At 28.0% G+C, this 17229-nt stretch overlaps 2 protein-coding genes across 2 annotated transcripts; one reads left to right on the top strand and one right to left on the bottom strand.

Annotated features, from left to right (window-relative positions):
- Positions 1-1446: 1446 nt before the first annotated feature.
- Positions 1447-13855, bottom strand: Hsp60A (Heat shock protein 60A). The gene is made up of 13 exons (XM_014417547.2): positions 13758-13855; positions 13538-13669; positions 9574-9735; positions 9293-9469; positions 9126-9201; positions 8416-8564; positions 8053-8176; positions 7772-7940; positions 4433-4524; positions 3409-3680; positions 3078-3234; positions 2729-2907; positions 1447-2372 (listed from the first exon to the last, which is right to left on the bottom strand). The coding sequence occupies exons 3-13, from the start codon at positions 9733-9735 to the stop codon at positions 2208-2210; spliced, it is 1722 nt and encodes a 573-aa protein (XP_014273033.1). The 5' UTR covers positions 13538-13669; positions 13758-13855; the 3' UTR covers positions 1447-2207.
- A 132-nt stretch (positions 13856-13987) lies between these two features.
- LOC106678793 (10 kDa heat shock protein, mitochondrial) lies at positions 13988-16897 on the top strand. Its single transcript, XM_014417548.3, has 3 exons — positions 13988-14155; positions 16176-16346; positions 16445-16897. The coding sequence occupies exons 1-3, from the start codon at positions 14153-14155 to the stop codon at positions 16586-16588; spliced, it is 318 nt and encodes a 105-aa protein (XP_014273034.1). The 5' UTR covers positions 13988-14152; the 3' UTR covers positions 16589-16897.
- Positions 16898-17229: the final 332 nt, after the last annotated feature.

Here is a 17229-nt window from a genome sequence, read left to right as displayed (position 1 = left end):
ATGAATTCAGAACATCGCATCTAGACCTGCGCCTTAAAATCAGAAAGTATTCCAGAGAGCTATTAAAGATATTTCGATGCATTGATGAGATAAAACTGGCCATTAGCATGTTGCTTTTACAAGTGTTTTAAATTCCCTGTTTTATTTCATTAATAGATATGGACACAAGATTTAATTAACTAATAAAACAATTATGTTTGAATGTTATTCCTTAAAAAATTAAAACTGTTATCTATGAGAAGATAAACCTAAAGCTGTAAAACTATAACGGTAAATGCATTATATTATATTATAGTTTTTACAGGAACATAGCCATTGGCTTCTGCTCGGGATGAAGCAGCCCCAAAAGGTCAAGTAGGTAAAAAATGTGTTGAATTTTTTTTTTTAAATAAAAATATTAACAAAAATTTATAACATTACTAAGAGCCTCAATTAGTATAATTCAATCATAAATGTCAATAACAAGTTTACTGGAGTGGAGTTTAATTTCAAGTCAGATTAGACCAACAAGGTGCGGTCATAAATGTACTGATCTTTATGGGTCGAGATCCCAGCATTCTAAACTAGCTTATATTAAACATTATAACTATACAATTTAATATTTTTCAGCTTGGTTACCTTTTGGTAAAGATAAAATGAAACAGGCAAGAAATCAAAGCTTCATTATTATTGGATTAGTTATCTTCAATTATAATCCTTATTCTTTACAAGTCATGAACCTGGAAAATAAATAACTCATATCAGAAAAATACCAAGCATCCAATAGCACTGGATTATGATTAAAATTTTACTATACCAAATTTAAAATAGGATAATTAAGATAATAAAAAACTGTTTCAATCAAGATTATCAACTCATCACATTTTTTAAAAATCAAATAGGGAAAAAAAGGATTACCTAGCAAGAGGAACGATTTTCTTAACCATTCAATCACCATGTTCACAGCAATAATTCCTGAGAAGGAAATTAAAAAAAGTAATTCTTTTCTAGACTCATATGGTTACAAACTTTATCCTGAAATGAAATTCAATTGAAATAAGTCAATAAACTGATAATACTTAAAAGAACTAATAGAAGTTCTACAAACCTTGTCGTGGCCACTTGGGACATTGCTTAACAGTTCAGCTGTGAATCATTGACCATGAGGATTGGGATGATAAACTGTGGCTTTCAGAAACATAACATCCTACTTTTAAATAATATTCTACTGAATAATATCTATTTTTAATCACTCCCATTATTAAATCTCTTATCATGAATATTATTTGATGTTAGATCGAGATAGAATATTTAACTATAAACAACAGAATCATGACTTACAAGTTCTTACTGAATATTCTCGAGATATTAAATTTAAAGAGCTTTTATGAAAAAGAGAAAATTTAGATGCTCTATGAACATTTAAACTTAAAAGGTACATAGGCTTATGTGTCAATAAATAAATAATTCAATTTTATTTATTTATTTTTTTTAATTTATAGGTTTTTGATATAAAACTTTCACTGGTATCAACAATGTCTCACTTCAAATAAACATACAATTTGTACATAGAAAAATCTATATAAAAAAAAAAAAGAAAGAAAAGTAGAAAAATGAACATCTTAAAGCTATACAGACTTTTTTTGTATGTTGGTATGATATACAAAATTAACATTAAAAAATAAACATAAAGTTATAAACATTAACAACTACAAACTAATCAACTTGACTACATTATATGCCACTTAGAGGTTTCACATAACGCTGCTATACAGTCCTCTGTGAACTCTAGGCCCATCAACATTAAGGCAGGAGTGGAAACCCATCAACAAATCCTTAAGAGAACATCTTATTTTGACAGCCTTTTCTTTTCGTAATAACTTTTACATTAACTATTACATGAAAACAAAATTTAACGATACATATGAAATACATAAATGCTAATAAAAAAATATTTGCTATTTAAATATCTCAACATGTTAGTATAAATAATTTTAAATTTGAATCTTAGGTGGTATTTTGATTTAATGTGGAATGTATTTTACTTATTTTCCACTTGAGACAAACACATAGTAACACAATGCTTAAACATCACACTAAGTACAATGTCTTGAGACTATATATATAACAAAAGGACTGCCAGTAAAAGATAATTGCTAATTCGGACACAGTTGACTAGGATCCAGTTCCCGGCCAAGCCTTTCTTAGCTCCCTCTCGTCCAGTCTTTTTACATCATGCCGCCCATTCCTCCCATTCCGCCCATACCACCCATTCCTCCCATGCCACCACCAGGAAGTGCGGGTTCCTTTACTGGTATTTCAGCTACGACTGCTTCAGCTGTAGTGAGAAGTGATGCTACTCCAGCTGCATCCGTCAAGGCTGTCCTCACAACCTACCAAAGATCGATAATTCATTAAATTAAATTGAACAACTTAATAAAGAATATTATTACAGAACCTTTTATAGTGTTATCAGAAAAAAAACCAAATCACAATGATTCATAAGAGGTGTCAGAAATAATTGGTTTTATTATCATCATTAATAATGCGAGATCTCATTGATAAACCAGCAAGCTAGGGGACCTTTTAATCAATAAGGTCAACTGTAATGTAATATAAAACTGACAATATCACTGTGCTTGTCATGACATAACAGCCAGTGTGAATATCACTGGAGCCAAAAGTAGAGGACTTAAGTTTAAATTAGATTATTTAATGAAAATAAATACCAAGAAAGATCAGCATTTACCTTGGTTGGATCAATGATTCCTCTTTCAATCATGTTAACATATTCATTATTCATTGCATCGTAACCCATGTCTCCTTCACCATCAAGAACCTTGTTGACAACAACTGCTGCATCTACTCCAGCATTTTGGGCAATTGTCATGCAGGGCATTCTCAGGGCTTTGCTCACAATTTCAACACCTAGAAATAAACAAACACTAAACAGTTACTTGCAAATTCTTCTTATTTTTTTAGAATGAATAATATATCAGAAAAAATTTTAAGCATCACTTCACTAATCTTTAGATCTATTTGAAATTAAAGAAATTTAATAAAATAATAATTCTTATTTAAAAAAAAGAAAAACCAACCTGTCTTTTGGTCATCATTAGCTGGTTTTAATTCATTAAGTTTAGCGATACAACGAAGCAAGGCAGTTCCACCACCAGGAACAATGCCCTCCTCCACAGCAGCACGAGTAGCATTAAGGGCATCATTGACACGATCCTTTTTCTCATTAACCTCAACCTATAAAAGGCAGAAATAGACCTTTCAATATATATAATACTATAACATATGCAATTATTTATCAAATTTAATCGATTCAGAATATTATTAAATAAAGTTTTATAAATTTATAAAATAAATAATTAAATTGAGATTACGAACATCCTCCTTATACTAAATAATAATAGTAATTACCTCTGATGAACCTCCAACTTTAAGTACTGCTACCCCAGAAGCCAGCCTTGCCAAACGTTCCTGAAGCTTTTCTCTTTCATAGTCGGAAGTAGTGTCAGCAATGAGATCTCTCAGCTGATTAGCCCTCTTGTCAATGTCTGATTGCTTGCCCTTACCCTTGAGAAGGAGAGTATCATCTTTAGTTATCACAACTTCACCAACTTGTCCTAAATCTGAAGGTTGTACATCCTCAAGTTTGACCATGTCAGCTTCATCACCAAAAACAATGCCACCTATAAATAAAAATTGGTTTGAAACATTAAAAAATATTGGTAATACATCTGGCTCAGTGAAGAGCTTGGCGTGTCAGGAAATGCTCATAATTTAAATATCAAGAGATTTAATAAGCTGTTTCTGGCACCAAAGAAAGGGCATTCAATTGTATATCAGAAAAATGTTTTGCTTAAGGTTTTTTTTAAATTTACATGTAAGTAAATCATGATCAGTTGGTTCTTTTTATTAACACTCTATCCATAAACATAATTACTGACATATAGACATCGTAGTCTAGACCTCTAAGGTGTCTTACTAAACTAAACAAAAACTTACTAGATTCAAGATGAATTTAGTGAGGCTCCAATTACAAATTTAAATTGGTCTGAAATAATTAGTTTGTATATTCTACAACTTTTGCAAAAAATGAGATTGTAGCGTTAAGCAACAAACGGATTCATGAACTCTGAACCACCAGGAGCCTGTTTCATAACGAAAGTCAATAGTATTAGTTTGTACTTCATTATGAAACAGGACCCAGGTAAATGTTTTGTAAAAGCCTTTATTATTATTTATAACTTAATTATGTTGATTAGATTACATTTTTAAAACTTTTTTTTTAAAGTAAGGTCGAGTAAAACATCAAAAATAATTATTAATCTGAACTATATTTCACCATTTGCATCAAACTTAATACCTACAGCACATATATGTTGAGCATTTTCTCGCAATAAAATTGTTTATAATATAATAACATTAAGTGAACTAATACCTGTAGCAATGGCTATATCTTGAAGAGTAGACTTCCTGTTGTCACCAAATCCAGGAGCTTTTACTGCAGCAACTTGAAGACCAATTTTTAATCTTGTAAAATAAAAAATAAAATTAAAAATCTATAATGTTAATAAGAGAAGAAATAGGGTTTTAAGTCATTCAGAAAAAAGTTAATTAAGTACTGAACTAACTAACAAAGCATAAAAATTTAAACATAGGGAGGAATAAGGTTTCATGACAACTTCACAATTAATGAACAAATTTTACTTAGAATTATTTAAGATAGGATTCTACATTACTATCAGAACCAAAATTAAATCATTAATAGGTGATAAAAAATGAAAGAATCAGAAAACCTGGTTTATTCAAATACGTCATCACCATCATTGAATGGATTTGGTCATCATCACACAGTAATACAATATTAAAATCACTTAACTAGTTTATATTAACATAATTTTAAACTGATTGATCTTTAAGAATACAGCGATATATCATTTAAATACAATCAAGGCTCGCAAGTGTAAACTTAAAGATTCTTTTCATAAATTTAACAGATTAAATTTAAAGCAAATTAGGAACCATAAAATGTTGTATTAGATTCACTTCTGATAAAATACACAATTAGGGCATGAGAATGAATTTAGATAATAAATTTACTGTCACTTGGTGAAATTTTAGTTTTGGCAGAATTAATATAGAACAAGATATAATCCGAACAAAATAACAAATCTAAAAGATATAATATATTCATCTGAATTCTATGTAAATGTCTTGAGAAATTACATCTGTAGCATTTTTAGCAACTGGTGAAAAAAAAAGCACTGAATCGACAAATAAAGCCTAAAAAATTTAAATAGACATGGGAATAAGGTTTCAGGGCAACCTCACAAGGAATAAACATATTTACTTAGAATTACTTAACATAGGATTATACTTTACTGTCAGAACCAAAATTAAATCATTAATAAGTGATAGGAAATGAAAGAATCAGAAAACCTGGTTCATTCAAATACGTTATCACCATCATTGAATGGATTTGGTCATCATCATACAGTAATATAATAACTGGTCAACAAAACCAGAAAAAAAAAATTCTACAGAATTATCAAATAAATTAATTTAAAACAATTCAAAATATTTTTAAATAAAAATATAGTAATAAAATCCTATAAAAATAAAAAGTTGACTATAATGTATAAAGTGGATTATCAACAAAAAATGTAAGAACTTGATGTACAGAGCTAGCCAAAAAAAAATTAATACATGGAAACATTATAGAAATTGGGATATATTGACAAATATACTAAATTAAAATTGGCTTCTATCTAATATATGAATTCCGGAATTCATGGTCTCATAACACTTAACAAACCAGCTAAAACATAAAGACCAATTATTAAAAATGGTCCAACAGATAAACTAGCCAAATTTTTATGGCAACATTTAAATAGTTTAAATAAAAATTATAATTTCCATGAAATTAATGCCATTCAAATAAAACAAACTCAAAAATATAAAACTATTAAGTAAAATAGAATAGAAAATGTGCAGTTTGGATGTGAAAGACTTGTTCACAAATGAAACTAAAGAAGAAGTGATAAATTGAAAAAAAAAAAAAAAAGTACAATAAAAGAGGATACCACAATTTATATTGAAGGTATAAAATTAAGCTTTATGAATGATTAATTTAAATACAAAAACCAGTTTTTTAAAACTTTAAATGACCTAACAATGGAAGGCCGACTATCAGTTTCTCTAAATGGTTACTATTTAGATAAAACTATCATGGAACCAGTAATAAATATGCAAGAAAAACCTCTTACAAGAAAAAAATATGCAGGTGATTTGTTATGGATAATGAAAAATAATCAGAAGGAAGAGCATATAAAATTACTAAGTTGCATAAATATAAAAAAAAAAATTCGCTATGGTAACACCAATAAATAATAGATTAAGGTATTTGGATATAAATTAAGTATTAAAACAAAATAGAGACAATATGGATGATGAAGGAGACCAGTAATGACAGAATATTAAATTATTATTCTAATCACCCAAAATACTTAATCGAATATAAATAAATAAATATTGTATAAGGTATTTGGATACAAATATAGTTTTAGAATAAAATAAAATAGAGACAATATGGACGAAAAAGGAGACCAGTAATAATGGAATATTAAATTATTATTCCAATCACCCAAAATACTAAATTATTAACACAGCCAAAAATTTAATTAAAAAATCTATAAAATTAACAGACATTAAATTGGTAAAAGAGGTTAAAAATAGGAAATACAAAATGTTGGAAAATAATTTTTACCCATAAAGATATATTAACGATCTTTGGTATAAATGTATGAAAATTTTTTTTTATAAAGAACAGCAATAAATTATAATCAATATACAACGTACAGAAATAGAACTAAGCAAATCCCCAAAGTAATGAAAATTTAGAGTTCAGAGCACTAAAATTTGGATAGATGGTCATAACGAAAAAAGTACTATTTTAAAGGTAATTTATAAATATAATAAATAACATGAAAATGTTAATAAACATGAAATAAAAATAATTTTTTAATTTTAATAACATTTTTGGATAACAATTTGAAAAAAATAAATAAAATAAGGATATAAAAATAGGACTTATATTCAGTTTGGAATATATAAAAAAATATTTTAATTATGACGATAGATGCCCACAAATTTATTGTAAGGTAAGGAAAAAAAAGAATAACAAGTAAATTAGACTTAATCTCATAACATTTAAGATTTGTAAATGGTTATCAATTATTGAAGAGGATATATCTATAGTTAAATATTAAATAATTTGTATGTAAATGTGAAACAATTTTTTTAAATTAAAATGCAACATAAAATTTGTTGATTTTAACTAAACGTTAATAATAAATATTTATATTTTAGAACAAAACGTTGTTCGGGTGACATAATGAATAAAAAAGTAAAAAAAAAAATGTATAACTTCCTGAAGAAGAAAAAAATGAAGCTGTAATTACAAAGAACATTTGAACCGACCTCTTGGTTTCATATTGAAAAATTGTTTTTAGTAGAGCAGAAATAATTTGATGTTCACAGTCAGTTAACATTAATCAATCAAACAGAGAAGGAACCACTGGTATTAATATGAGGAAAGTACGAACTAGAGCAATTATAGGAAAGAACCTGAAACAGGTATAACCGTTACATAACATATCTGGTTCACTTAGAGACAGGTAGAGTAAATCGTGTAAGGCGGGACAAATAAAGTTAATATGCAATAATTAGTCTGAAAATTCTTTATATCTTAAAAATAATTTGAAGTTGATAGGTTTACCTGTTCACAACTAGAGTTGATAATGCTTCACCATCAATGTCTTCAGCGATAATGACAAGAGGTTTCCTCTTTGAATTAGCATACTCCAAAGCTGGAATGATACTTTGGACAGAAGAAATCTTCTTTTCAGAAAGTAACAACAGACAGTCTTGGAATTCAACTTTGGCACCTGATTTTAAAAAAATATACATATGTATAATTATAATTTATAATAATATGGTAAATTATAATTAACCAATCTGAAAATAGGATTCAACAAATCAATTAAAGAAAGAACAAACCTTTGGTAGTATTAATAAAATATGGTGAAATATATCCACGATCAAATTTCATTCCCTCAATGACTTCAAGTTCATCATTTAAAGTTTTGCCATCTTTAACAGTTATAACACCTTCCTTTCCAACCTAAAAAAAAAAAAAAAAAAGGAAATAAGAAAATTTTAAGTCAGCAGTAACCAGCATTCGACAACAGAAAAGGATTATAAATATCAGACCCAAATTAAATCATGACCAAGAGAAAAGAAATGAAAAAAACAGAAAACCTGATTTTCTCAAATATTTCTCCTTCAGTGAATGGATTAGGTTATCATCATAATAATCCAGTTAATGTAAGAGTAAAACAAAAAATAAACAGTTACACTCACTTTCTTCATAGCAGCTGAGATCAGGTCACCAATAGCACGATCACCATTGGCTGAAATGGTAGCAACTTGGGCAATTTCTTCAGGTGTAGTAACTGGTTTGGACAATGTCTTTAAATGGTCTTTGATGACATCTACTGCTAACATCACTCCTATAATCAGAATAAATAAGCAGTAAATATGATTAGTCAATTCAATTTCATGAAATTAATAAAAAAATATTTTATTCTTGAAAGGATTTCTGAAATTTGAAAGCTAAAGAAATCTAAAAGCTTTACCTTAGAGATTGAGACTCAACATTTTAGTAATGAAAATTTTTTAACAAAGACTTTAATATTTAAATAACTATTTAATTGCAGTGTAAATCCTGATGATAGGGCAGAACTATGAAAAGTCAAAGGCTTGATTGTTGTTGTTTTAGAATGAAAAAATATTTAAAGGAAAAAATTTCACTTAGATTATTTATTGAATTTTATTAAGTTTTCCTATCAATACCAACTTACATAAAACAATTTTTTTTTATCTAGCAGTGGTGCTAAAACAGAGAATAAACTGAATTTTAGTACCTGATAAAATCAACATTGTAGAAATACTATTGCTTATAATCAATGATTTGGAGTTACATTACTATTAATTAGTAACACTGAAGATTCTAATTATAGCAGAAAGAGTTATTAGGATTATTTCAATAAAAAATAAAGCAAAGTACATACCCCTTCTTATTTCAATGGGATTGGCACCTTTGCTTATTTTTTCAAATCCTTCCTTTGCAATAGCCCTAGCAAGAACCTGCAAACAACATTTTTGTGTTAGAATAGATTGATTAGGCAAGTACCCCATTAATACTGTAAAATGAAAAAATATTTTTAAAAATAATTACAGTAGCAGTAGTGGTGCCATCTCCAGCTTCTTCATTAGTATTATTGGCGACATCCTGTACTAATTTAGCTCCAATGTTTTGAAACTTATCTTTTAACTCGACTCCTTTTGCTACGGTGACACCATCTTTTGTAATTTTAGGAGAACCCCATGATTGTTCAAGGATAACATTCCTTCCCTATACAAATAAATATTGCAGATATAATAATAAAACTATGAACTAAAAGCAGCACACATTTTATATAATAAATGCTTTATAATTAAATAATTTAAGAATAGTACCTTAGGCCCCATAGTTACAGCGACCGCATCAGCTAGGATATCAACTCCCTGAAGCATAAGTCCTCTTACTTCAGGACCAAACCTAACATCTTTGGCATACCCTCGTGCTAACAATGTCCTAGCACTAGCACAGTTCCTCAGTACAGTGGGCAATCGATACATCTGAAAATATCAATAAAAATAAAATATTAGAAAATTACTATAATCAATAATCAAAATTATGATAGTCAAAATCCATGATAATACTTTGAACTGTGAATACAGCTGGGGATCAAAATGGGTTATTAAAATAGGTAAATAGATATAATGTATAACTTTGCATAAGGCTTGGTAATTTGGAACAGATAATTTAATACAAGAGAAAAGAGATTGTTATATTTGAGCGAGTTGAGATGTCACATTAGCAACCTCATAACTGCAACAGCGCTAGATCTAATCTAGTTCGGGCAGTTTGACATTTATATCATGCTGGTCCCATAGAATGAAAACTCGACCATTCCATTATTGTAAGAATAAATGGGCTACCTTAAGGATAACATCCATGTCGTTAATGACTAGGAAGGGGGAAAAAAATAATAAATAAAAAATACAAGGGAAGTACACCATCAGTGTGGAGAAAACGGGTATTATAACTTAGGTACTGAGTTTCTGATAAGGAATTGATTGTTTTGCCCATTGTGGGAAATATAGTATTTTAGTGATTGGATACCAAACATCTGTTTAAAATAATGTCGATTGGAGTAGGTTCTCTCAATTCACTGCTATATTCAACAAAGACTGTGATGAACTAAAGAAAAACTAATGTGAGATGCTCATTTGGCATCAGAACATCATTTTTTCAGTCCTGACAAAGCCCTGCAAAATAGGGCGAAACGTTGGTTAAAAATAAATAGTTTTTTGTTACTATTTTGAAATCTTTATTGGCCGCCACCCACACTATCTTCCTCCAAAAACTAATGTGGTTAAACAATAAACTAGAAAACAAAAGGAAGATGGTCCGAGTGCTGAAAAAACTCAAATAGTAATAAAACTATTAATTTAGAATATTTGTGGTAAACAGCATGTAACATTTTTCAATAAATTTTTTTCATTTGACAGGAAATAGACCAGTTGGATTGAACTTTCTTCCACTGACTACAGTTGCTATAAGCCACTAATATTAGGAAAGTTCAATTTTTACACAAGTAAAAAAAATGTACCAACCCAGAAAATTGATATTTTTTTTCTTCAATTTTAAGTGCTCAATTACTTATGAACATGTTCTGATTGATAATACAAACAATAACATACAGAATGAGTTACAATATACATAATGAAGAATATATGTCATTACAATGATAAATTTAATTTATTTGGAATAATTATATGATTTTTTAGAATAACAGAATCTTTTACTGCTTTTTGTAAACTTATTTAACTTCCTTGTAATAGTTTAATTTCTTTTCTAAAATTACTATATTTCAAGACTATTCATGCAAAAATACTACATTTCTACCCATGAAACACAATAAATCAAAGACTAACATTATTACAAGTAATAAATGTTTATTGGTATTTTAATTAATTAAAAAAAACCTAATATTACATTTAATGATACTGTATATTCTGATAAAGATGAAATGGAATAGAAAAAAATATGGACATAAGGCTATAGCAGCAAGAAAATTCTCATCTTACAACCGATCGCATAAAAGATGAAATACTTTTGTTATACTGCTCCTTTCAGTTTGCTTAATGGAAATAAGTAATTTGTATTCTTTCGTTAAATCTATTGCTGAAGAAAACAATATCTACTGTTCTATATAAATGTGAGATGTAGCATCATTTAGACAGATCTAGAGGATTTAGGTTTGGATAGGCATCATAGGACAAAGGCTATTAGACAGCAATTGGTGGTATCGGCATCGAATTGCATATTCATTCCCTCACCATTTCGTACACAATAGCAGATTTCAGGGTAAATCATAATATATAAATCAAATCTTTCATAAATACTTAATTCTGATTCTTATTTACAAAATAATTTTATTGGTTCATAGATATATCACTGGGCTGAAAGAACAATGAAGCAACTAAGAAGTTAATGAAATTAACTTTATTGTGTGGCAGGCTCAAAAATTCAATAACTATATGTTTGAAAGTCAACATAATAGTACTAAACAATTTACCTAGGAAGAAGCTTTGTAAGTATAATTATGTTAATTTAAAAACATCTACTGTACCCATTTAAAGCCAGCCAACACAATATGGTCAATTTCAGAAAATTTTAAAAACATTCATTCTTCTTCTAGAGCAGCAATATTATATATCAATTTCGTGTTTAAGAGCAGATAATTAATTTAAAACTCAACTTCTTATGATCCTTTCTCACAACTTCCTTTATTTTCGTCAAGTGATTCAGACCTAAGGCCATTATCAAGGAGACTTTAATTTGATATTTTATGTTTAAAAGTATTGATTAGACCCAGCAATTCATTAATTATTATTTAGTATCAAAATATGAAAAATTGATCAATTTTCTGGATTAATTAATAATTACTTAAGATCCAAAATAGAAAAAGTTAATGAAAGTTAAGAGAAAATTTCATAAGTTATATTTAAAAATTAAAATATCATTTAATTTGAAATAGAATATTGGTTTTGTGCCTAAGCAGAACATATTTTTAATGTTAGAGGGTATTTAATGGTAAAATATTATAAATGAATTAATTACTCATATGATTAACTTTTCACATTAAAATTATATATAGTAACCCAAAACTATTAATAGTAGGCAGTTACATTGACTTTGATTATTCAAAATGAGCTAATAAAGATTTGATTCCAAATCATGAAAATCACACAATAAATTACATAATGGTAAAAACCTGGCCATGATTAAAGATCTTTCTAGATTTGAGCTCAAGAGAAAAAGTAAAATTTAAAATACAAATTAGAGTACTTCTTAAAACTAAAATATGATAATTATTCCTTCATAGTTTAATCTTGCATCATCCAGTACAGTATGACCTTCCTATAGCTGAGCTTTATCCTTAACATCAATCCAATAAAATTTTAAATGGAATTAATAAAGCAAATAAGGAAAATGTATTGAACTAACTATACCATTAAATAAATTTCTATTACAGGTGCAAATATTGAAGAAATGACAAAAGCTCACAAACTTTTTAACCAAAGCTAAGCACAAACTTGAGTATAACATTAAATTTGATTCTAAATTATGAAGTTTTGAGAAATTGTTAGTTCAATATCTAACAGCTTATCAATATAAGTTGATAAAGAAGCTCCGTAACTACATAACTAAAATATGGGTCTTAATAGGATAAAATTTGAAATACATCGCGCAAATCAATATAGTTTAGATACAAGTAACTATTCAAATGTATATACTATTATAAGGACACTGAGCCAAAATTTAGAAGTATTCAATAAGAGCAAAATTTTGAACCCTGGAAAAATTAAATTTCTTTGTTAAAAGGAAAAAAACATAAGTGCATACTGATAAACCAAATTAATAACAACTCTAAGAGAACCATTCAAAAATCAATATTTGAAGTAGTAAGACAATCCAAAATTATTAAACTTACTGAAGTGAAACGGAAATAATTTACTAACCAATTCGATTAAATTAATGATTATCTTTAAACTATAATTATTAAAAATACTATTCTACCCTTAAGTTCTATTACTTCATTGACTTACAGTTTAAAAGTTGTTAAATACCACAGCTCCAACAAATATGAATTAATTATAAGATAGAAAATATAAAATAAATAATATATAATGTAAATAAATACTAAGTATCCAAAATAAATTAACAAAATTCTAACATTTTTATTGCTAACTCATTAACCGGCTGAGTACCGGTACAAATTTTAAATGTTGATAAATTAATTTCATAACCTAAACTTAATTTACTAAAATAATACCCAATTGGAAACAACTTATTCCATCAAAAACTTACTTTTAAACTATACACGTGAAGTATTCAAAAGGAGACAGACAATTGGACGAACACCACCAGAGGCAGGCTTCGAAATGATGGAGAACAGGCTAGAACCCCAGCACGCTTTAGGCAACCCTTTTTCGAAGAGTTCTATGGATTTTTTAAATTATGTTTTAGTACAAAAAAAATGAAATTATGATCATATAATATTATTTTTTAGTGAATTAAATCGCATTACTATATAAAACTAGAATAATGAAATGTTAAATGAATTTTCTTTTGTAATTTAATGTATGCCTCAAACGTTCTAGAACTTTCGACCTATGACGTAACAGCTGTTATGCAAATTAATTTTAAAATTTATTTCCAAAATGCTTAAATCATATTGATATTTAAGCTTAATTACTGTTTTTTTTCAATTGTTAGATAGTTTCGCTAACAGCGAATAATATTCTGTAACGTAATTAGGTAAAAACAATTGCCACGTGCTTTTCGGGAAGCCGGTCTTTTCAGAGTTGTCAGCCATTTTAGAACTCCTGCCCTATCATTGTTAGAACAGAGCTCGAACTCAACACGCTATCTTCGTTGGTTACTGTAAGACTTTGTTGTTGAGAACTATTTACCTCTTTTAAGATGGTAAGATTTTCTCATAGTTATTAAGTATAAGAAATTAAACTGACAATATTTTTATTCTATATTTGATAACAAAAAATTGATAATACTAACTTTGAAGTTTCGGCTTTTGGTTTGAAATTTTGAATTCATTTTCCTAATATTTAAAGCTTTTTCTTCGTATAGTAGGTATCACTTTCATCATTTCCTTAACTGTTGTGGATGATGAAATTTTGGGTCATATTAAATAATTTATTTTTCATAATGAATTTATTCAGTTAACTCTATAATGAGATGGTTATAAATGAACATTTTGGTTTTAATTTATATTTCTTTGTTTGAATATCCATAAAATCCAAATTGATTAGGTTGCCCTCTTGCCTTATAATGTTTTACTTTTCCGGAATTTTGTTATACATGGATACATGTTTTTATTTGTGAATTCAAAATATAAGGGAATGTAGTTGTTAAAAAAGCATATTACATTTCAGTGTTTTTTCTTTTAATTGTACTTTCATTATAAATAAGTCTTCAAAAAGTCCTTTTAGTAGTATTGGGGTGATTTTAGACAAGATAGATGTATTTTATTTTACTGCGAATGTTTTCTGTTATTAATCCTTTATTTACGAATCAATTTCTTTGCAGTACCTAAGAGTAAGAGGAATTTATGCACAGCTCATAGTTGTTTTGTTAAAAGTTAATGTATTTTGGGTATTTTTAACTTTTTTTTTCTTATCAAACATCAGCTCTGGAACTAGGAATTTATGTTAGGAACCAGAGTCAGTTAAATATAAAAAAAACAGTAAACCGATGCGTTACTAAACTGATCAAAGTTGATAAAACTTAGTCTAATTACGTTTTGTATAAAGAGTCTTAAATTCCTCATCATAGATTATTATCTCAATCTGGGATTCTGTTTTCAGATTTTTCAAATCACATAGGAGGTGTATATCCACATTAGCTTGCAAATTATTAAGACAGAATTTGTTTCATTCATTTATAACTATCTTAAGTATGGATACCATGGATTAGTATTTTACATTTAAGAGAATACTTTGAATGTTTAGTGTTTTTTTCCTCAGGTTTCTATTAATTACGTAATTGATAAGTCAGGAGAAATTGTGTTAAAAACAAAAATTATGTGCTTCCATCTCGGAAGGTCGAGTAGGAAAAAAACTTTATTAATTTATTTATTATTATATAAATGGAATTTGGTCTGGGTGCGGTCAATTAAAACTCAAATAGTAAATTGGTGTACTATTTTATTTGGCTCTAATAAAATAGTACACCAATTTACTATCTAATTTTAATTTACTACACCCAGACCGAATTCCATTTATTGATACACGTGGTCAATCAGCATTCTTCCAATAATATTTTATTGTAAGATTGTTGATTGACCATGTTTAATATTTAAGGAAAATAGCCTGGATGCGATCAAAAATGACTTTAATATCTTTACTTTTAAATTATTTCAAATGTAACGTACTTGTTAACCACCAATCCCCCTACTCTTCTATCGTGTTTGTCTACTCATTCACCTTCAGCTTTCTTTTTTATACTTACCTGCTTTCAGTAAGGTGGGTGTCCTATTTTGTTTATTATTTTTTTATTCCCCTTTTAGCATGTTCTATATTTTTATTATTCTTTTTTTTATCTACCATTTTCTCTGTTATTATTTCTGTTTTGATTGATTGTTTAATATCTTTTTATAATTCTTGATTATTTATTTTTTTCACTTAGTACTTTTTTTTATTTTCTTTAATTTGCTTTGTTCATTTTTATGTTATACATCTTAGTTTACTTTTAATTTTTGTTATCCAAGTTTTTTTTTGTACTGCACCTGAACCATCTTCCTTTTATATATTTTATAATGAGGACAAGGATTATAGTGTTGCATTTTGAAAATGTGTAGAATCTGATAGTGATTTGGTGTTAATACTGATAAAACTTAACTGTATAAATAGTCCTAAGTTTCACTTTTAAAGTTTTTGAATTACTTAAGTATTATACTATAGATTATTTATGTCTTAAATTTTTACAGGCTAAGGCAGCAGCCGCGATCAAGAAACTGATGCCCATGTTTGATAGGGTTCTAGTTTTACGGGCTGAGGCTGTAACTAAAACTAAAGGTGGCATAGTTATCCCAGAAAAATCTCAAGGTAAAGTTCTTCATGGGACAGTTGTTGCTGTTGGTCCAGGAGCTAGAAATCAGGTGAATGTTACATTATTTTTTTTACTTAATCAATCTTTTTTATTAAATTATATTGTTTTACAGCTTATTCAGATAACTGATTTTTTTTCCTTTTTCAGAATGGAGAATTAGTTCCACCACAAGTATCTGTTGGTGACAATGTTCTTTTGCCTGAATACGGTGGAACTAAAGTGGATATTGAAGAAAATAAAGAATACCATTTGTTTAGGGAAACTGATATCCTTGCGAAATTGGAAATGTAAAAATATACAACAAAATTTCCAAAGATTTCTCTTGGACAGAAGTCCATCGTAAATTTGTAGTGTTACTGAGATAAAGACTTTTATGAGGAGTGAGAATGTACTAGAGTAGTATTTCCCCAATTTGTTTTTGTATCGCCTCGTTGTTGCTATAAATAAAATCTTTATTAAGTACCTTTTTTTTTTGTTTTATTTTGTAAATTTATATTAATATCGTTTTTATGTATGCTGGCTATGTTGTTTGATTGTAAATCAATTTGTTAAAACCACATTAGTCACATTCTTGTAATAAAGTTAATTTGTAAGTTCTAATTTAATCATTAAATTAATGTTCCTATCCCAATTTTTTTTTAATAAGCAACTTTTTTCTTTGAATTTCTGTTACTTCCTTCCATGGTAGTTATGATGATAATAGCTTGTGTTTATTTTATTTGACCTATACATCAAATATGAACTATGGAAAGTATTAACAAGCATATGTTTGTAGTCTTGATTAAGCAGAAATTATCTTGAACTGTAAACAGAGGTAAGTGAAAGTAGTGTGATGGGCACCACACAAGATTTTATTTAATTCTTATGATTGCATATTATGGAAATGATTATTCAAACTGATGTTATTTTACTTTTTGGAAAAAAAAAAAGCT

The sequence above is a fragment of the Halyomorpha halys genome, unplaced genomic scaffold (genome assembly GCF_000696795.3).
Source record: "Halyomorpha halys isolate HHAL.00 unplaced genomic scaffold, Hhal_1.1 Scaffold161.1, whole genome shotgun sequence".
Classification (NCBI taxonomy): Eukaryota; Metazoa; Arthropoda; class Insecta; order Hemiptera; family Pentatomidae; genus Halyomorpha; species Halyomorpha halys.
Note: the sequence above shows the minus strand (reverse complement) of the source record. Positions and strands in the feature narration are given on the sequence as shown.

Coding starts and splice junctions, on each gene's coding strand:
- Hsp60A (XM_014417547.2), bottom strand. CDS start 9,735: ATGTATCGATTGCCCACTGTACTGAGGAACTGTGCTAGTGCTAGGACA. Junction 4,525..7,771: donor TCAACTCTAGTTGTGAACAG/GTAAACCTATCA, acceptor TTATTTTACAAG/ATTAAAAATTGGTCTTCAAG. Junction 2,908..3,077: donor TAATGATGACCAAAAGACAG/GTTGGTTTTTCT, acceptor GTTTATTTCTAG/GTGTTGAAATTGTGAGCAAA.
- LOC106678793 (XM_014417548.3), top strand. Junction 16,347..16,444: donor GTCCAGGAGCTAGAAATCAG/GTGAATGTTACA, acceptor TTCCTTTTTCAG/AATGGAGAATTAGTTCCACC.